Genomic DNA, 20948 nt, shown 5'->3' on the forward strand with positions numbered 1-20948 from the left:
TAATTAACGATCATTACGGCCCCTGAATTTAACTAACACCACATTTAATTTGATTGCTGATCCATCCATTTATTTAAGCAGATTAAAAAAATTACAACTTAATATGTATATATTTATTAGCGGGAATTAAAAACATTTAAAAATTCGAATGTTTTTAAAAATTGTTAATTTTATTTGAAACATCGTTTGGTCCGCCAATTCAAAAACATCGATATGATTCCATCTCTAGAGCGCAGGCGTTTCAGTGTTGGAACAGCTCTCAACGATAACTTAACGATATCGATAACAATTGGTGCTGCCAAACACTACACTGCTACCTCATTCGCACCCGCCAACAACAACAAAGCGTAACATATCGAACAAGAAAACAGCGAAATAGAGCCAGCTACCAAATATTTATATTAGAATTTTCACTTTCCGGCGGAGAAGTACGCGCTTTTATTGCTTTTACTCACACACGCAGACAACCACACACACGGTGATTGCGCAATTCCAGGGATCGAGAGAGTGGAGTGGAGTGGTGTGTGGCGGTGTGGTGTGTGTGTGTGTGTGAGTGTGTGTGCCTAAACAACAAACAACAAACGGTCGAAACAACGGGAATCGACTGGAACTAGTGGAGCTTTTGATGGGCAACTCGCAACCGCGGAATGCGAGCAGAAGCAGAAGGACATCGCAGTGGCCCCAAGGAGCAGCACCAGCAACGCAACTAGCCGCCACCGCCGATCATCAGGAGGAGGCGGAACAGCAGCATCAGCAGCAGCAGCAGCAACCCATTCCCCCCAATCCAAGCCAATCCCCGCCAGAGGAGCAGCAATCGCAGCCGGAGCAGCAGGCACTACAAACGCAGCAGGTAAACGGAGAAACGAGTGGAAAGGGTGGTGGGTGGGCGGCGTAAATAGGACAGGCTGATAAGGCAGCCACATCAGTTCACATGTACATATATATCGAGGCAGTAGTGTTGGCCATGTTTTCCCGCACTGTCAGCACAAATAAATACTGCGTCATTGGGTGTTAGTGTTGGATTCGCATTTTCTCCCCCATCCAATTACGTCGCGGTTTTTGACCCCTGACCCTTTGCCTCACACCAATCCCCTCCCCTCCCAAAAAAACAACAGCACGTGTGTGGGCGCTCTTTTCCGCACTTTTCAAATGCCCCAAGTATTTCCGCATTCGCGTGCGGGTTTCATAGTTTCATGGCCATGCCAATTGAGCCTCCCGCTGCGCAAATTCTGGCGCCCCGCACACAAAACGCACATGACAAACCAGAGGCGCTATCAAATCCGCCCTCCCGCGTGTTCCTCCAGCAGCATCGCAATCTTTGGGTCTCATAGCCCACATGGAGATCCAGATCCAATGAGCTATCATCTGCACATACGCGTGTGTGTAACCATACGGAATGGTGACCCTCAAGCGAAGAAACACTGGCCACAGTCGCGGGCGAAAATATTGGTACAGGGTCCGCAAAAACAAATGCCCTCAAATAAAAACACGCTTAATGAGATTAGACTAGCTGATTCATAATTTAAGACTTTCAATATCGATGACTTGTTATGACTAAAATTGTATATTACTATGCATACACCGCATTTTGTGGAATACAATATTGTATATGATGTTATATATTTATATTATGTACATATATATATTGTATTATGACTTTCAAATCATCTTCCTCCATCAGTGCTGAAGACATAAATGTTGATAAACATTGCCTGGGCTAACAGATCAGCAAGGGCTTTTCAATAATGTATGTATAACTTAGGAACTGTATTAATGAAGAGTATTAAATTTATAATTATTTCCCATTAAGAGAGGAGGGTTTTTCCATATAGTAGTAGTAGTAAATGAGCAAATTAAATATATTAGAAAAACTAATGCATTAAAAAAACTAAAAACTTTAAATTAGAAATTTGATTTGAAAAAATGATTTTCTTTTTGAATAACTCCAAGGAATAGAATAAATAAAATGCTTCTCACTTTTTGTGGTCGCCACTGTATGGGCTGATTACGATTCGCTCTCTCGCTCTCTTTTGCGATCCGATCCCAGCTGTTCGATCATCGATGGCGTTATTTGTTTGCAAATATTCACTGGCCATAGCGCACGTGTCGTCGTCCAGCGAACATCGCAGATCCGCCTCTACGCCTCCGTAGAAATTCGTAAATAGATAGACAGATAGATAGATAGTTCTGCGAACTCATTGGCTGAATTTCCCGGCGAAAACGGGTCGGGTTGGGTCGAAACCATCGAAACCATCGAAACTGTCGAAACCGTCAAAAACGACGACGCAGGTAAGCCGCAATAAATCCGTATTCAGGCTGTTTTTGTTGGCTTCGTCTTCGACCATTTAGTAGATAGTCAGCCGCGTGTTCAGTTTGTAATACTGCGCTTCGCTTGAATAGAGGGGAACCCAAACTATTCCAAATCCTCATAATCTGCCTTGTTTCAGCAGCTGTCCACCTGGAGTCTTGGCAGCCTGAGCGGAGGACGACTCAACTGGAGCTTCTCCGGGGCTCGCAACTCGTTTCGTCACCGTAACAAGGCCACGCGAAAAAGGTAGAACAGCTTGAATGTGCCCTAAAATGACAATTATTAAACCAATTACGTTTTTTTTTTCACAGCCTGACCTCACTTCATGGGTCTCGCAGAAGCAAGACGCAGTGGCACCGGCCTCTGACCAACTCAATCTTCAACTCACACTTCAAGGAGTCCAGCCGGAACGATCTGTACCACATCGAGCATCTGGTGGCCAAGGGTGCCTTCGGCGTGGTCTTTAAGGTCTGCAATAAGAGCGACAACAGTCAGTGCTACGCCCTGAAAGTGCTAAAGAAATCAAAGGTTGTTAAGAGATATATATATTTTGAGACATTTGACGGGTATTTAGTAACAGTCCAACGTTCATTGCAGCTCATCGAGGACAACAGCGTGCGGCAGATAAAAGACGAGGCGGACATACAGAAGGTCTGCGGTCATCATCCGTTTATCGTGAAGCAAATTGATCTGTGGCAGAATCGCCACAACCTCCACATACGTACGTTGAGCGGAATTTCCATTGACCCTTCCGAATCTGTACTAAACACTACCCATCCATTGCAGTATCGGAGTACGTGCCCAACGGCGAGTTGTTCTCAAAAATAACCCACTTCTCCATTGATCTGGTGCGATTGTACATTGGCGAAATAGCACTTGCTCTGGGTGAGTTGATAGCCAGTTGGTAATGCAGTCTTTTATAGTGTTTTTGAAAAATCGAATCTAAATGTTTTGCTTTCTATACAGATTTCCTGCACAACGCCGGCATTATTTATCGCGATGCCAAGCCGGAAAACATCCTGCTAACGCAACAGTTTCACATTAAGCTGACCGACTTCGGCCTTAGCAAGTGGCTCAAACTGGGGGCCAACACGCGCACCATGTGTGGCACTTTCAAATACATGGGTACGATCTAATCCAACTTAAACATAACAAAAACACTTAAGTAACAGAATTAGCTGTTAAGCGGCGCGCCGATCCATCGCAATCCAAATCGTTCAAAGGCATTTCGAAAAGAAAGCCCAGCAGAAGCAACTTAGAAGCAAAGGGAACAGAGCAGTATAGGGAAGTAGAGCATATACATACATATATATACATATAACCTCCTGTTAACGCTAGGATACTACCATTTAAGCTGTAAAACTATGTACATTTGAAAAGAGAAAGATTATCTTACTACGCAAGCAACTGTGAGCCGTGAAAAACAGTAAACTAGAAAGGAAAGAGAACCCAAATCAGACTAAAGAGGCATAATATAGCAGGCAGGTGGGGGGAACTAAAGTGGCACAGAGTCGCAATACCGACGTAACACTGTACATAGCTAGAATACACAAAACGAACCCGAACCAAAATCAAAATCCAATCTTTGTCACAAGCCGAAAGAAGTTATCGCGATGAACGCGCGCTCGCAGGTCTTCGATCTGACCATGGAGGGTCGTCAGGTGGACGAGGCGGTGGCCACCATCTTCCACACCGTCCTCTTCCACCGCTGCCTGGGCAAGTACATGTACACGGGCGACGCCCAGTATTCGATCGGCACGGTCGGCTACACGGACGTCGACTGCAACTTCATCGACTTCACCTACGTGTGCTGCACCTCGGACAGTCTCACGCACAAGGTGAAGCGGGCCATCAACTCGTTTAGCGAGAAGCTGCGCTCCAACGAAAGCTGCGGCTCCGGCCAGATCAGCCTGGAGTTCTTCCAGAAAAAGAAGAACCGTTGGCCCTTCCCGCAGGAGTCGATCCCGTGGGAGGTGTGGACGGTGCACCTGGACCTGATCAAGCACGAGAACGAGGACGAACGGCAGCTGTGCCGCGAGAATGTCTCCGATCTCCTCACCGAAAAGGTCATTTACATCACCGAGCTGATGAACCGACACGACTACGTGCCCAAGACGCCCAGCCAGAGCGAACTGGACCTCATCTTTGACACATCTTTTCCGGACGTTCAGCCGTATCTGTTCAAATTCGACTACTCCACTTCGGGCTCGGCTGCTCCGTCCATGGGAAATGCCATGAAAAAGATCATCAAGGAGACGCTCGCAATGTGACGGGCTGGCGGAGAAAGGATCATGATCCTGTCACCACCATTGTGTAGGAATGTCCATGACATCCGCGAGTTTATTTATTTGGAATTTTTTTCAATCGTTTTCGCATACTGTAGTTACTGCTACTTAGAGTTTCATTGGCGATTTCTCTATCATTTACAAGGGTGATAAGATAACATACCAAGTAGTAGTCAAAGATTTATGGCATGTCCCTGCTGAACTAGAATGTTTTTTTGCAAAGGCTCTTATTTTCTATTTTCTGTTGTTCAGTTGTTATTGCCTTAGTTATTTAAGTCCTGGACACTCGGACCAATGCAGGATTTAAAGCAGGACGAACAGATGTGTAGATAGCCGTGTATAGACAGAGGCACATGGATGCACAGACCATGGAGGTTCGTCAATTTAGGCTATCATTTGTAACCCCACCAAAACTTTCCTTGCTCCAAGTCAAAGGTGGAGCACTAGCCTTCATGTGTAACTACTATACAAACGCTGTATCATTTCGATTATCCTTGCAAAACGTTCCGAAAGCAAGCTTTGAGCTCCACTAGCAAGCAATTACCTGTCAGCAGAGCAAATATATCGTGTTAATCCTAATCCTAATCGCCAGTGTAGATAATGGAAAAGACGTAGATGAAAGCCAAGAGTGTGCGAGGGGAAGAGAGAGGAGGGAAGAGAAAAAACAACCATAATGAACCCATCTAATGTTGAGATCGTGGCACGTAGCGGTGAAGCGGTAAAGCGGTGAAGCGGTAAAGCGGTGAAGCGGTAGAGATGTATGTATAAAAGATTGTGATTGTACTTGTAGTGATTAAACGATAGTACCGACTCTATGTATCCATAGAGATCCAATATATAGATGTGTATGTATGTAAATCAATGTTTATCTGTATGTCCAAGCTATAAAAGTAATCGATAAATGTACTTTACGACTTAACTAATATTGTAAAATCGAATTAAGCAGAATAAATCCTTTGAAGCACACGTTCAAAGTAGAAATGTAATTGGCCTTTCGAGCATTATCTCCAATAAACCATTAAATCATTTCGACCAGCCATCTTATCCCAAGTTGTCCGTGTTTTTTCTACCGTACCTCTATATACTATATACCAAATATATTCTATATAACCCGGATCCGTATCATCCGAATTCGGCCATAGCCGAAGCAACCATTCTGAGTCTATAGCTATCTTCACCATTTGTTTTGCGGGTGGGTAAAACGTTCTCCCCCTCTCGTCTCGTTTCAGCCCCGGAGATTCTGTGCGGCGAACCTTATGGCCATGCAGTGGACTGGTGGGCCTTGGGCGTTATTGCCTGCCAGATGCTGACGCAGAAGGTAAGCGACCAAAGCCGGTAGTCTATCAGTCGGTAGTCTAGTAGTCTAGTAGTCGGTAATGCTATCTATCGGTAATAAGCAACCTAACCTAACCGTTCAGAATGCGAGCATGCGGCATCTTGGCAATCGAATTAGAAAGATCTGTAACTGGTTCGCTTCACTGCATCTATGGAGAGGGAATTCTTGGTATTGGCCAGTCAGCAATGAAGTTCTATAATCCAAGCCAAGATCGGGTGCTATTTAGATAATTGGACCAGACACTCGACAGTGTGTGACAGCTCAATTGAGGTGTTACAATCTCCTAAGTTGAGGTTGTTGCAAAATCATCGTTAAAGGTTTCATGTCTATTGTTAGCTTGGGAATTGGGGATAATAAACCCAATGTTTGTTTGTCTCTTGTTAAGATTTTTCCAGTTCTAAATTTATGAATTGTCATACATTTTGTACATTACCTTTTCTTTTGTTTTTTTTGCTTTACCCGACCACCAAGTCGAGATTCTTTGAGCTTTATTTGTTTCTGATTCATCCGCCCAGAAAATGTTGAGAGCCATATTTTAGTTTTTTCGATTTTTATTTAAGAATTTTCTCAGTCTATATAAAATCATATATACTTCTTCTCATATATACGTTATAACACTATCGTTATTAAATGTAGTTTCATTATGTTAGAACTCAAATAAAAAAAAAGGATTTCCATTTATAATGCATCGTAGGCGATACTCGAGTGCTGGCTTTGTTCGGGGATTGTTTAAGATGGACACATTGGGTCGGATTGAGGATCGTGGTAGGGTGATGATGTGGTGTGTTGTCTTGCAATGACTAAGATTTAATTAAAATTACATTAATTAAATTATAATTATAAGTATTACTTTATGCCATCTTAGCGGTTTGTCCTGTTTGTTGTGTGTGTGTGTGTGTTGTTGTGTGTGTTATGTTGAATTGTTATGCCTACGCGTGGGTTCCTTTCGATCCGCCACTTGGTTCTATTGTTCCGGGCATCATCTTTATTTTTTTTTTCTTTTTGATCTCATGCGTTCCATATTCATGGTTATATGTGTGCTGTGTTGTGTCATTTCGTTCTGCTCCATTTACAACTAAGGATACCACTAACTACGATCGTAATATTAAGACGCTGCTGCGATTGCGATTGCGATTGCGATGGTCGGAGAGGGGTTCTAGTGGTGCTGGTGATAGGTAGGTTTTGGGGCAAGTTGGAAGGTTGAAGGTGTCGGGTGTAAAGCTCTGACTATCCCTAGTTCTCCTTCGATTCGCTGCTCTCCTCCGACTCCTTGGACTCCGACGAGTCATCGGCCTTCGACTCCGACTTGTCACCCTTCTCCTCCGATGACTTTTTCGGCTGCTCAGCCAACGGAGCTGCTGCTGGAGCTGCAGCTGCAGCTGGGGCATTGGGCTGCTCGGCAATGGGTTCCTCATCGATCTTCTTGGCCTCGGGCACGGCAGCAGTTGGCTCTGGTACTGCAATTGGCGCCACCACCTCCTCCACCGTCTTCTTCTCCTCGGGCAGGGACTTGGCCGGAATGGTCTCCACAGCGGGCTGCTCCTTCAGGGGCTCCGTGACCTTGGTGGCGCCAGCCGGTGCCAGTGGGGCGTTGGTCTTCAGGACGGGAGCGCTCTCGGCCACAATCTCGGTGTTCTTCTGCTGCTCCACGGGCTTGGGTGCCTCACCCGACTTGGCCTGGGCAGCCTGGGCGGCGGGAGAAGCAGCGGGAGCGGAAGCGGAAGCGGGAGCAGCGACAGCTGGAACCGATTCAATAGACTTCTTCTCGGGGGCAATCACCTGAATGTTGGTCTCCGACTTGGCTGGCTCCGGGGTGGCAGCAGCAGCGGCGGCGGCGGCGGCGGCGGCGGCGGCGGCGGCTTCGATGGGCTTGGCTGGCTCTTCCGTGGCAATAGACTCCTTCTTGGCCTCCTTCTGCTCGATCTCGTTGATTCGCTCCTGACGGGCAGGCTGCTCCGGCACGGCGGCTGTCTCCTTTTCAGCGGGCACCACGGTTGGCTCCTCGGCGGACTTGGCATCGATCTTGGGCTCCTGGGGCTTCACCTCGTCGACCACTTGCTTCTGGACCTCGGCATTGGCGGCCGGTGCCTCGGGGGCCAGCTCAATGGCCTTGGTGGCCTGCGACTGGGACTGAGTCTCAGTGGGCTTCACTTCCGTCTCCGTGCGGGCGGTCTTCTCCTGCTTCTTCTCGGCCTCCACGGCGATCTCTTGCGGCTTGGGCACCTCCAACTCGGGCAGCGTCTTCTTCTCCGGAATGGCCGGGGCGGTCTCTACGTCCGGTGCACTCGCCTTGAGCTCCACGCCGCTGGCAATGATCTCCTTGGCCGGTTCGGTGGCTTGCGAGGGAGTGATCTCGGCGGCAGCGGCGGCCTTGACCTCCGGCACCTTCTCCAACTCCGGCTTGAGGGAGGCGGGCTCCGCAACGGTGGTCAGCACGGTCTTGGTCAGCAGCTCGGCCTTGGAGCCGCTGTCCGGCTGAATGGCCACCTCCTCGTCCGGAACGGGGAGCGCCCAAACGCTGGCCAGGCACACGGTGGCCACGAAAAGCAGTTGGCACTTCATTCTGTGGAGTGGGGGGGAGGGATTAAGCAACAAGAATGAGAGGTTCTCCGAATTAGTAGGGCTATGTGATAAAGTGATACATTTTAAGCTGGACTTTCTATTCCCGTGCTAATTTCCCCAATTACCATTTCGTCTTCCGCGGAATTACGTTCTTTTGTGATTCGATTAAATGGAATTCTACCTCTGAATTGAATTGGCTGTGCCTGTGCCCGTGGCTGTGGCTCGCAGTTCGTAGACCCTGGCATATAATGCCCATCCTGGCCTCCTCCTCCTCATCCTGGCCTCCTCCTCCTCATCCTCCTCATCCTCTTCATTTCTCCCTGCCCAAGTGGCCCACTTAATTATTCAAATGTGTCGGCACTTAAGCGATGATCATCAAGATCACTTAAGTCTTTCGATCCATCTGATAAGAAACCAGAACCAAACGGCTGACTTGCAAATTTAGCTCTTCACAACGGCCATCTGCTGGCTATTTCCTTATGCTAATTAATTCGGCCGTTTAATGGCCATCGCATCGATAAACCCTAATTTATTTAGTCAAAGTCAAAGCTTGTGCGCCTAACGGTTAAATGGTTTCCCAGAATAGAAACATTGGGGTTCTTAAACCCCATAAATAATATCTATATGTACATATGTATGCATGAATTGATTTAAATAGCCTATTGTATTGAACTGCCGCCAAACGACTATTGCACTATTCGTGGGTGTTGCGTAACGTTATTTTTTAGCTGTGGCCAAGAAGCCGGCTCCCCACAAATCAAGATACGATCTTTATAATTTACGAGCACAGCTCTTGCTGGCCAAAAAAAACTGCATTTAGGTACCGCACCAAGAGAGACTTGAGACTTGCCAATCGAAACTTGTTAAGAAATGCTATGCTGCTGGATTTGCGAAACACACCCGTTTGTTTTATGTATGTGTGTATATTTTTTTTTTTTCTCTCCTTTCTTTGCCCGGCATTTGATGGGCCACAGATGGAGATAAGGCAGGTTTAGGACCTTGCCTTAAGGATATACATATGTAGTACCCCGATACCTTGGCCTTGGCCACCACTCACCTCAGATTGAAGCAGCTAAATCGTCGGTTTAAAGAAACTGCGTGTTTTGCACTGCGGTGTATCTCAAAGATACACTTGTTATTATCGTTTTACGGTTTTGGGGTTTCTTTTTGTTTAGTTTTTTTTTTTTTTTTTTTTTTTGGTGCAGAAATATTCTGGGATTTCGTTTCGCGCCCTGCAACACACGCACAAAAAAAATAGGTTTTAAACAAAAAAAAGATATATATGTATATATATATATGGGTTATATTATTTATATATAATATTATTTTAGATGATATGGTATTCTTAATCCACTGCTGGCTTGGCCTGCCGCGTGTTCTCACCGGTCAGTTTCAAGAAACACTTTGAGTGGATGCCAGTGCGCCGGGGCGTTTATATACACTCGGCGACGGATCACGAATGCTCGACCGCCGACGGCCGACCGTCGACACTCGACGTCGACGTCAACGTCGGCAGAGCGGTATGGGTATAGGTATAGTAGGTATTGTAGGTATAGTAGGTATTGTAGGTATAGTACGTATAGGTATAGCCATTGCCATAGACAGCGTGCTAGGCACGAACGTCGCAGCAGCAGCAGCAACAGCAGCAGCAGCAGTAGCAGCGGCATCAACAGAATCCCAATCCGCATCAGCGGATGGGGAATGCGCGTACGTGAGCGAAGCTCGCAAGGATCCCTATTTTTAGTCAACCCATCCGCAGTGAAACAACGTTCTAAGAACCCTTTCTCCATAAATAGACGGCAAATTGTTCACCGGCGCTGTCTATTTTTAAAGCGAATGCAATTTGTAAGTCTTCCACAGACCTGTGCAGACCAAAAACCCCGACCAAGACCGCATTGCAAACCCTATGGATATCTATTTATAAACCCCCAGCCAGCTAGTCAGCCAACTAGCCTAGCCAGGATCGTTGCTGATCGATTGCCATAAGCGTCATTAAACGCAGCACGATTTTCAAATGCAGTTGTGGGGACGATAATATCAGCAATCAGCCAGGGCCAAAGAAAAATGCTTAATTGTGGTTCATTGCAATTGGCGAGGGAGGAGAAGGAGCGGCTGGAGGAGCAGCAGCTGGAGGAGGAGGAGGAGGAGGAGGAGAAGGAGGAGTTGGCTCAAAACCGGTATGCAAGCCAACTTGCCGGCCTATCTGCTAGTTGCAAACCAGCATACGCCACCACCACCAAGAACTTTTGCAATCGAATCGAAAGCAACACCAAAGCCAAAAGCCAAAAGCCAAAAGCAAAACCAAAGACGGACTAAGCCAAGTCGAGGACCAAGACCAATACCAATACCAATACCAAGACCAAAAGCCAAGAGCCAAGTCTGCATTCAATCCGGCCCAAGGAACATCATTAACATAATCAAAGCAGGGGGTTTCCGATCGTTGATTATCTTAGAATGATAAATGCCTTTGGACAGGCAGATACGATACGATGCTCCCCCATCCGATTCTTTTTATAGAATGCGATATAAAAAAAATATTGTAGTTCGGTGCCAGCAAAAAAGGATCGTTTTAGATGCATATCCCGTGGAAAGTTCCACTCCCTGTCGGAAAAATTAGAAATCGGATGGCAGACAGCAGAAAGCAGGGGCTAAATTGACTCTTACTAAATCCACTTGCACCGCATTTTAGGTTCCTCCAAATTGGGCAACTACAAGCAAAACAGCCACCAAGATACTTATACACTCGGCAAAAAAAATCCCTTTAAGGTTAAATATATTATTAATTTTATTAGATCAATAAATATATAGTTTCCATCATAATAGATCGGTAAATAAAGTTTTTTTTTTATTTTTAGGTATAATTATAATTTTAATAGATCAATAAATGTTGTTAAGATCTTCATATACCTTTAAATATGGAAAAGATCCTAAACTTTGAATATTACCTAATCTCGCTAAAGATCTTAACTGAATGATCTAAGGAGATCAATAAATATAGTTTTTATCCTTATATAACATAAAATAAAGTTTTAATCTTAGCATATCACCAAAAAAAAAGTTTGCTCTTCATAGATCATTTCGTATCTTCCGACCTCAATAGTTTTCATTTTACGGGTATTTTTTGTAATATTATATATCATCTCATATAATTTTTTCCTTGGGTGTACCCATAGACTAGCGTATATAGAAGATACAACTTATAGAAGATACAACTGAATAGACTGCGTCGACGTCTCTAAGGTCAGACAATCGTTTAGCGGAAAAGTTCTGTGAGGGCTCTTAAGTTAAACGTGCTCTGATTGAATTTGGAAATACTACGATTTGAGAATGGGCAATGGGCAATGATACTACTAATGGTGAAATGCGAGATAGTAACAGAGATGGAAATGATAGGCAAAGGGAAAGCCACTTTAAGTCCGCTGTCGAACAATATGTTATGTATATTTGAGCGCAACGCAACGAATGGCGACGCGACCCATCTGTTTATTTACGACCCGTTTTTGGGTTCGGTCTTTTCGGTTTTATGAGCCTATGGATTATCGGACTGTCCGGTGTGCGTTCTACCTGTTCCGTGTCTATATTTGGGCAGGATCGGGTACCTACTACGCTCTATGCAAAACCAATAGCCCAAATACCCAGAACCCGAATACCTTTATGACCCAACCCACCGGCATAACCACCGCAGTCGTTTGCCAATTTTGAAGGTCGATCTACGGCGCTGTAGATCTCGTCACGAAAAATGAATCTCATAATCTTTAGATATTTACGTTTAGAAAAATCATGCATAATTGCAATTATTAAGTTGCTCAATGATTTCCATGGATGAACGGCTGAGAAACAACAACAGCACTGCCGATGTGAACTATGTGGCTATGTGGCTATGTGTTCATGGAAAAAGATGACGTACTTTAATGGTTTTGCAGCTACAATGCTCCTAACTCAAACTTCACCTTTTTTTTTCTTGTTTCTAATTCAAAACCGGATCTTCATTTACCTAAAATATTCTGTTAATATCTTTGTTTGTTATCAAACTTCGGCAACTTTTAAACTATCTTTAAGTCCTTGGATGGATATTTTCAGTCCCATTATTTACACACTCAGCAGCAGATCCCCCACTAGCCATTTAATTGCTCGATCTAAAAAAAAAACACACATCCCTGCTGGAGTGCTACCGAGCTAGAAGAAAACCTGCACTTGGACCACTGAAACCCAGCCAAAGTGGGCAATGTCATTAAATTAATGAGAAATTAAAGTAGTAAGCCCAACTTTGCATACCCTTGCAATAATTCCTAATAATTAATTACTTTTTTATTTACTTCATTTATAGTTTTAGCTTTTGAAAACCATCAAATCAAAAAATGTTTTAGATTGTTCTTTTGGCATATATAAAACTAAACTTGACTATTTTCAACATTATCTGTGATTTAAAGTATTCAATTAATATTATTATTAAACCAAAAGATTTATTAGATATATATAGTAACTCTAAAAGAAAAAACTGTAATAGTTTTGATCGATTTAAGCCCACAGGTTTATTATATTTTTATTATTATAATATTATAAAATATAATAAGCTTACACATTGTCTGTGATTTTTAAAATATTTAAATACGATGCTAGGTAAATTATATACAAATCCAGCTAATGAGCTAAGAGAAGTCCTTGCATAGCATAAATTTACAAACGAATTGCCAAAGTAGTCATAAACTTCCGTTCGAAATTTGTATACTCTTCTATTTATTCTCATTAATTACCGCTTATGTTGTATCCACTATAGTAATAGCTTTAAACCAAAAGATTTTTCTTATCTTTTATTTATTAAGCTAATGCTATCTTGGCAGATGTGATATAGGCTATGAAATATCCAAGCTATCCATGCTAGAATATTCTATTCCGCTGAGTTGCCCAAGCAGCCATAAACCCACTGAACGGGTTTCGGAAGGGCATCCTCAGGGGATGCCTCCATTGCAGCGCCAAATCAAATGCAACTTTTTGGTCGACGGTGGAAAATTGGCCCGCAAATGGGCTGCGATTGCTTTGAGTGGACCCGCTGCTGGTCGCCGATCCTCGCGTGTCGCGATCGCAGAGTGGACCCAAACTACACCGAATTGTGGGATGGGGGAGGGGGAGGGGGGGGTTCGGGGGTGACATGCAGCACTTGCCTGCTGGGCCAAGTGGTCGGTCGGTTAATGGTTTGGCTGCACTGGTCTCTGCTCATTTTCTTGCGACATTTTTATGCTCTTGACTTGCATAAATATTTGCGAAGCCTTCAGCCTTCAGCCCGCAAAAGGGAGCCTCATATGGACGTAGATTTTCTGCAAGCAGCACAACTAAAGCAATAAATTTGTGCGCCGCGGACACGACTTCTTCTCGTTGGCTTGTGGATATGGACGTGGATATGGACGTGGATGTGGATGTGGATGTGGATGTGAATGTGGATATAGTTGGAGTGGGTTTGAGTTTGGGTTTTACTTTGCTTTGGTGCGGGTAATGGCCAGGCTATACTGGTCTGCTATCATATAATATAAAATGCACATGCGTTGCAATCAACATTGTCCTGGTCGTCAACACAAAAGCGAAAGGGTGAGCTCTGGTGGCGAGCTAGCATAGATCGGGGCAGGAGCATTATCGTCATCATTATCATTATCATCCGGAAAGGTAATTACACCGGACAACACGGCATTTATTTTGTATTCTATTTGAGACTTTGGGGAAAAACTAAATGGAAGTTGGATGTTCTACTAAAGCTATAGCTAATCGGAAGTCAATTATCATTATCATCGGTTTTATTAGAGGCAGCTAGCGTAGATCGAGGCAGGATCATTATTATTATTGACACCGTTAAAGCTAATTAAACATAACAATAGGGGTTTTATTTTGAAATATATTAAAGTCTTTAACGAAGAACTTAAGAGAAGTTGAATGTTGCTATAGTTGATCGAAAGTTAATTATTATTATCCTGAAAGGTAATTACATAGGACAACATGGGTTTTATTTTGTATTATATTGGAGTATTGAAGAAAGAACTAAAAAGATGTTGGATGTTCCATCAAAGCTATAGACATTATTATAGGGAATGGTATCTACACAGGACAAATCTTTAAGAAAGTAGCAAAGGGAAGTTTGATGTTCTATCAAAGTTAAAGTTGATCGGAACAGCCTTTAGTAAATTGCCTCTTAGTTTGCCAAACTCTTTCCCTTGTTGCCTAGTGTTTGCTGCAAAGCCCAGTGTGCTGCATGCCACATCCACGATCGAGGCGCATACATACTCGTGGCTCTTTTTGGTCCCAATACCAGTGCCAGTGCCAATGCCAATGCCAATGCCAATGCCAGTACCAGTACCAGTACTAGACCTGCGATCAGCAGTGAAGAAGCAGTGGCAGTGGCAGCGGCAGCGTTGCCTTTTGTACGAGTATCTCATGGATACATAACTCTTTGTTATTGGCCTTGAATGTCCTAAGCACGGAAAAGAGGTCATTGTCGCATAATACGCCGCCTGTCCAGCGCTTTTGCCAACTGGTGGACAATGACAGTGGCGATTCCAACCCATACCCATACCCATACCCATCTCCATTTTTATTCGCATTTTCATTCCCCTAAGGGGAATTGCAAAATCTATGCGCACTTTTATATCCTCCACCTCGGCGATGTTCGCCTTTTCTGTTTTGAAATTTGTAATTAAAGTAGACACGCATTTTAATGACTGTAATTGAAAAGGGCCCCAGCCCATCCATGGCCATTCTCGATTCTGGAGGCTGGGATCAAAGAAAAACCTTTAGCTACTGCCTGCTTGAATAGATGTGCATGCATTTAAATAAATGGCCAGTCGATGGTTGGCTGGACTTGGGCAACGTATAGGTATTACGCCATTGGATAATGATTTTAAAGCCAACTCATCTTGGCCAGAGCTCATCATCCAGGGCACTTCCTGCCACGATATTTATTTAGCAGCTCCCTCAAAAAACCGCAATGGTCATCTGAATTGAAATCTTGCAGATTGTTTTCGGTTTTTTTCAACCGCTGTCAATCTTTCGGTTCTTACTATTGTTTTTCATTTTTTTTTCATTCGGCTGACTGTGCAATATGCGATGTACAGTCGATTAAGACAATTATCTCTGGACATTAATTCTAGGAAATATAAAAATAATAATCACTATCAAGTTTTTTGCCCGCACTAAACTTTGTCGCCACGATAATTGGCCAACCAGCCAAACATTCAACATTCAACATTCAACTGGCAAATGGAGGTATATGTTATGTGGTATGTGGTAGGAGGTATGAGGTATGATGTATGAGGTATTCGGTTGATGACCTATGATATTGTAGTTCAAACGAAAGATGGATTCCAGCAACCCATTGACTGGGCCAGGGCCAAACAAAACTCATGATTCTATGGTCTAGTTAGCTAGTTAGCCAAATCAAACGCAGAAATCAAATCGAAACTATTTGCATACACAGCGAGAAAGGAACTAATGTGAATATAAATCACAAATATTAGTTCTAGGTGGGTACTAATAATTGTATTTGGGTTTTTGTAAAAAGGTTTAAGGTTAAAATTGTACTTAGATAGATATTCATAATATTAAGTAGAAAAGGTGCATCTTTTAGTTATCTTTTTAAGGTAAATATTAAAGTTAGATATCTATCTATAATATCAAGTTATAATTCTGAACATAAGAAATTAAAGGTCAGAAATTAAAGTCACCTTTTGGAATTATTTTGTGTGTAGTTTTGAGTGAATGCATTAAAAGACAAGTTTTAAATAATGTGCAATATATATTTGTTATAGTGAATCTGCACAAGTAATCTATAAATTATATAAAATAATTTCAATATGTTAATAAAACTTGAAATAACATTAGTAACAACTTCTGAACCTTTCAGTCACCTTTTCGAATGGTCATTTGAATTGGATTTGAATTCTTTTGTGTGTAGTTTTTAGTGAAGTGACAGTGGCAGTCCCTTCTGGCGGTCAGTATAGTCAGTATAGTCAGTATAGCAACTCACGTGCCGGCAATTACAATTAGCATGCGTCACATTGTCAGTGATAAAGCAGATATATAGTAATATGGACGGGATGGGGCAGAGATAGAGATAGGGATAGAGATGGGCAGCGTCTGCGGGAACCAGAGCAGAATCAGTGGAGCGCTCGTCTCATTTCGCAACTTGTTTTCGAATCAACGAACCAGGAAGGTGGCATGGCCATCCCTGCTGTACCGATGATCATTACCTCTGCCCTCTGCCCTCTGCCTTCCGACTGCTGCTCCTCTCACTCGTCTCACTCGTCTCGTCTCGTCTAGTCACTGATTTAATTTAATTTTTCTAAGCACAACCCAAACTGTTTCACTTTGTCAACATTTTTCGTTGTTTGTCAGTTGGCGGCCGCAGCCGCAGCCGCATTGATTAAGCTTAATTTGTTGCTCCAAATGCAGGTCAAACCTTTCGAAATCTCTGGGCATTAGGCCAACTAGCCAGCTAGTCACTGCATCCTAAAAAAAACAACAAGTGGTTTCTCTAGTGGCTGCGATGAACCTTTGCGTCTGATATAGAGTATGCTGTGTTTACCGCATATGTATACTATATGGCCAGATCCAGAATGGATCTGCTATGACTAAGGGGCATTCGCTGACATTTCCCGAATGCCACCTGCTCGTGAAAGTGCCAGTCTCAAATCATAAATATAAAGGCCACATTTTTGGGTCATGCCTGGGCAGACACCCACTTCAGTAAGCGCAGTGCAAGTTAAGTTCAAGTGCGTGCATTGCTCGAACTCGGACTTGGGGCATCCCATCATCCATCCATCCACCATCATCATCATCATCATTCCCAACCCCTCACCCAACCACCTTACCCATCAATCATGTACGAGTATTCAAGTGCAGCCGCTGTAATTAGCAGCTAGTCAGTGTCAGTAAGTGGCTTTTACATGACAATTGCGTTTGTCAAATTAGATTTGCATGAATTTTTCTATTCTATTCAATGGGGAGTTGCTGTACATTCAGCGACCACAAATTGTTTATCGAAGTGGCCCATACCGTGTGTTTGCAAAAAGCAAATTCCAAATGAGAACCAATGAAAAACTTTGAATATGTTAGAAAACACATTTGATAAATGACCTTTTAATGAGTGATAATCTCTAGATGTTATAGATGATTACATTACCAATGAAAATTATAAACTTAAATATATTATTTGAAAACACATTTGAAAAACCCCCTGTTAATGAGTGATAATCTATAGACTTTTATTAAATACATATATTACACCAAGCAACTTTCTAGAATTTTCTTATAAAGTGCCTTGATAAGTGTATACCCGTCGATCTACCATTACCATCCGCCCACTTTCCCGCATTTTCCACCCACATATGCGATTGGAGGACTAAAAACGTACTCGGCAAGTGAGAGTGCGAGTATTACAGCACTCTGCATGGCGATAACAACAATAAGTATAAGTCCAGCATTTAGCATTCAGCATTCAGCAACGTCAACTCAACTCAACAAAAAATTGTCTATTTCTATTTTAAAAGTAGTCGGCCGCTAATTGAATCCAATTTGCATGCATTAGCGTTCGTGGAGCCGAGCTGAGCTGAGATTTGCCCGGCTAGTTGAGCAAATCCGATCTAAGACATAGCCATACATAGCTCTTATCCAATATCCAAGTCGGGTATCCAGATTTCCAACCGCCATGGATCATTTCGTAATCAGCGTAATTGCAGCTTCTTTGCAGACTCATTGCAGGCATTGACTGAGATAGAGCATTATAAGTGATTCTGAATTCTATTGCTAAATAAGTTGATTGTTGTGTGCTATATGTTAGTTATCTTCCCCTTGGATGTCTTATGTGGCGTTGCTCTAAAATCTCTCTAATCTGCAGATAAAAAGTACTGTGAAATGTATGGCCAAGCTATAATTAACTAATCGAAAATTGGCTACTCCCATTTATTCTTTCCGTAAAACCGGATTTTCCAGGGGAAAAACTCCAAAAGCTTAACGGTATATGTTTCAAGTTAAATTATGTTTTGCTGATACCGAACAGTTACCGTTATGGTCATTAGAAAAGAAACCAAAAGCTTTCACTTAACCTGTTCTAAAGTTTATGGTTTTATTCTCCTGTATTCAACTGTATTCAAATATTTGGTTCACATTTTGTCATTTAAAATATCTAAAAGAGTAATTAACCGAGTAAAAGTCCCATACAAACTAATTTCAAAATAACAAAATCCGATGCTTAGCTCTTTTTTAGTTGAGTAGCCCATATAACTGGAGTAACCTAATTTTTTGAAGTGCCTCTAAAAAAATATAACTTTAATGAAACCCATTTTAATTTCTCTTGGAATGCTTTAATTTCGTTTTAGGCAGTATTTATGTCACTTACTTATAGCTTTAAGATCACAGTTTTTAGGTTTTAAATATTAATTTTATTTTCCAATCTTAAAAAAGTCATGGCAGTAACATGTTTTGTAAAGTGTGTCTTATAACATGCTTTTAAAATTTATAAAATTATGTATTCTTATTTTAAAACAAGGCAATTAACTTGTAATATATGTCTTTTGTAATTATAAATACTTTGTAGAAGTTTTTAAACCCCAAAATGGTGATTTTAATGCTACAAGAAATGCAATCAACTATATTTATTAATACGGCTTAATACGTATAATAAAGTTTACCCATAAACTCAACTTACAATTGAGGAATATCTTAGGTTTTAATTTGTGTTGAAACCTATGGTTTTATAGTCAATGTGTACAAGTATTTTAATTTCTTTCTACAATCAATTATTTCTCACAGGGAAATAACTTCTGTATACACAAGGGTATACCGAGTGTCGTTTCCCATTTCTGTTTATTCTAGTTTATTGAGTTCCATGGCAAAAATAACTCAGACCATCATGCGGTTGGCACTGTCAATGAGCTGACGTTTGTGATTTGCGTATTTGCGTGTTCATGCGTCTGTCCCAAATTGTTTGGTTATTTAGATATGATTCAGGGCGCCGGCATTAGCATTGTTTGGTTGGTCGTGTTGTCACCGGACGCTAATTATTATTTTTGTGGAATAACTGACATGCGGTGAAACCAAACAGAGGTGGCTCATCGCGTTCGATGCCTTGGGTATTCAGGTATTTTATGCACGCCAGATGTTTCCGATGATCTTAGGTTCTATAAGTTGTGTACCTTCTATATATTATTGGTATACACTAGCAAAAGGTTCATTGAAGCAAGGTTTGCGACTTGACTATTTTCCAGAGCCGCATGAAAGTATGCTTTAGCTAGATCTAAGCCAAATTCAAATCTACGTCTCATTTCAGTCCCCAAACATTAAACGGCATCTTTTGCGACGCCGGGAAAGCTTGGAACCGGAGGACGGCTTGTCCAATGCCCCCTCCATTGCCCAAATCAATGGTTGTCTGCAGGACAGTGACAGTGACAGCGAGGACTTTCTGCCGGACGAGGTGAAGGACCTTCCGCACGAGGGCAAGGATGTCCTTCGCAAGCTCCTAACCATTGAGCCGCGTCAGCGAATCCGCAGTGTGATGGCGCTCCAAAGGATTGCCCTCTACAAGGGCTACAATCTAAACCCCAAGCAGCTTCTAAGCGTGAGTTTATGCGGGCTTTATGCGGGCATGCCCTTTACTGTTCCCACTCCTTGCTTTCCAGCTTTCGCCCCAAGACATTATAGCCAGAGACGGAATTCGGGTCTACGAGGACAGGCAGTTCGATCAGCCAACCAGGCAGTGTGCCATCGATGCATTCCTGGACTTCTAGCAATCGCGTCAGAAGAGCCAACCAAACAAAATCACAAGGACTTCAAGTTCAGCCATATTTAACATGAACAGTTTCCCCCTTATTTTGGTATTACCTAAACTGTATCTTTCCATTAACATTTTTAGAAATATTCCAATGAACAATTAGCTTAAAAACGTTATACTCTCGGCTCGATTAGCAAATGCCTTAAATTTTACATTTTACGCCACGCTCTTAAACAAAAAATTGTTTAATAATTGTTAAAATAATTGATGCTCTTTTCCATGGTAACGTTAAAAACGCAATATATTCAGAAGCTTATGGTGATAGAAATCAGATATTTTAAAAAAATGGGGTAAATGCAATCTTTAAGCAAATATATTTTTTAGAGCGTGTAGTGTGATTTTGTCTTTTATATATTCGAGCTTGAGAAGTTATGTTTTTAAAAATTAAAACTTTAATCTAAAAGGCCAAAATTAAATGTTGTTATTGTACTTGAAAAAAAAAGTGATTTTTAATTTAATAATACGTAGTACTTAAATGGGTATAGATCGGAAATCTAAATTAGGTTTATTGTATTCAAACTCCATAGGCTTGACAAAAAAATGGCTAAGGCTTTGGAATTCCTTGTCGCAGTCAAACATCTTCAACACTATCGGCATAGGTTAAAAACTCAAAAATAACATATTAAAACGAAATCATCTTTTAAAAGA

At 42.3% G+C, this 20948-nt stretch overlaps 3 protein-coding genes across 5 annotated transcripts; 2 read left to right on the forward strand and 1 right to left on the reverse strand.

The window, feature by feature from the left end:
* The first annotated feature begins 285 nt into the window (after positions 1 to 285).
* On the forward strand, positions 286 to 20719 carry LOC108136466 (serine/threonine-protein kinase S6KL). 3 transcript variants are annotated; one of them, XM_017257660.2, is made up of 9 exons: positions 286 to 850; positions 2448 to 2554; positions 2620 to 2836; positions 2906 to 3029; positions 3095 to 3193; positions 3275 to 3433; positions 5823 to 5911; positions 19800 to 20087; positions 20149 to 20719. In XM_017257660.2, the coding sequence occupies exons 1-9, from the start codon at positions 626 to 628 to the stop codon at positions 20254 to 20256; spliced, it is 1416 nt and encodes a 471-aa protein (XP_017113149.1). In that variant the 5' UTR covers positions 286 to 625; the 3' UTR covers positions 20257 to 20719. The 3 variants fall into 3 exon arrangements, with proteins under 3 accessions (XP_017113149.1, XP_017113150.1, XP_017113151.1); XM_017257661.2 differs by having other exon boundaries at positions 287 to 850; positions 2451 to 2554; positions 20149 to 20718; XM_017257662.2 differs by lacking the exons at positions 5823 to 5911; positions 20149 to 20719 and having other exon boundaries at positions 290 to 850; positions 19800 to 19927.
* LOC108136468 (autophagy-related protein 101) lies at positions 3440 to 5625 on the forward strand. Its single transcript, XM_017257665.1, has one exon. The coding sequence runs from the start codon at positions 3922 to 3924 to the stop codon at positions 4576 to 4578; it is 657 nt and encodes a 218-aa protein (XP_017113154.1). The 5' UTR covers positions 3440 to 3921; the 3' UTR covers positions 4579 to 5625.
* LOC108136467 (protein bangles and beads) lies at positions 6463 to 9698 on the reverse strand. The gene is made up of 2 exons (XM_017257664.2): positions 9549 to 9698; positions 6463 to 8492 (listed from the first exon to the last, which is right to left on the reverse strand). The coding sequence occupies exon 2, from the start codon at positions 8489 to 8491 to the stop codon at positions 7163 to 7165; it is 1329 nt and encodes a 442-aa protein (XP_017113153.1). The 5' UTR covers position 8492; positions 9549 to 9698; the 3' UTR covers positions 6463 to 7162.
* Positions 20720 to 20948: the final 229 nt, after the last annotated feature.

This window comes from Drosophila elegans, unplaced genomic scaffold (genome assembly GCF_018152505.1).
Source record: "Drosophila elegans isolate 14027-0461.03 unplaced genomic scaffold, ASM1815250v1 contig_149, whole genome shotgun sequence".
NCBI classification, from domain to species: domain Eukaryota; kingdom Metazoa; phylum Arthropoda; class Insecta; order Diptera; family Drosophilidae; genus Drosophila; species Drosophila elegans.

What these genes read in the sequence shown, in the direction of transcription:
- LOC108136467 (XM_017257664.2), bottom strand. Translation starts at nt 8,491, where the DNA reads ATGAAGTGCCAACTGCTTTTCGTGGCCACCGTGTGCCTGGCCAGCGTT.
- LOC108136466 (XM_017257660.2), top strand. Translation starts at nt 626, where the DNA reads ATGGGCAACTCGCAACCGCGGAATGCGAGCAGAAGCAGAAGGACATCG. An exon ending in TGGCACTTTCAAATACATGG is followed by an intron (nt 3,434 to 5,822) that starts GTACGATCTAAT and finishes GTCTCGTTTCAG; the next exon opens with CCCCGGAGATTCTGTGCGGC. An exon ending in GCCAGATGCTGACGCAGAAG is followed by an intron (nt 5,912 to 19,799) that starts GTAAGCGACCAA and finishes GTCTCATTTCAG; the next exon opens with TCCCCAAACATTAAACGGCA.
- LOC108136468 (XM_017257665.1), top strand. Translation starts at nt 3,922, where the DNA reads ATGAACGCGCGCTCGCAGGTCTTCGATCTGACCATGGAGGGTCGTCAG.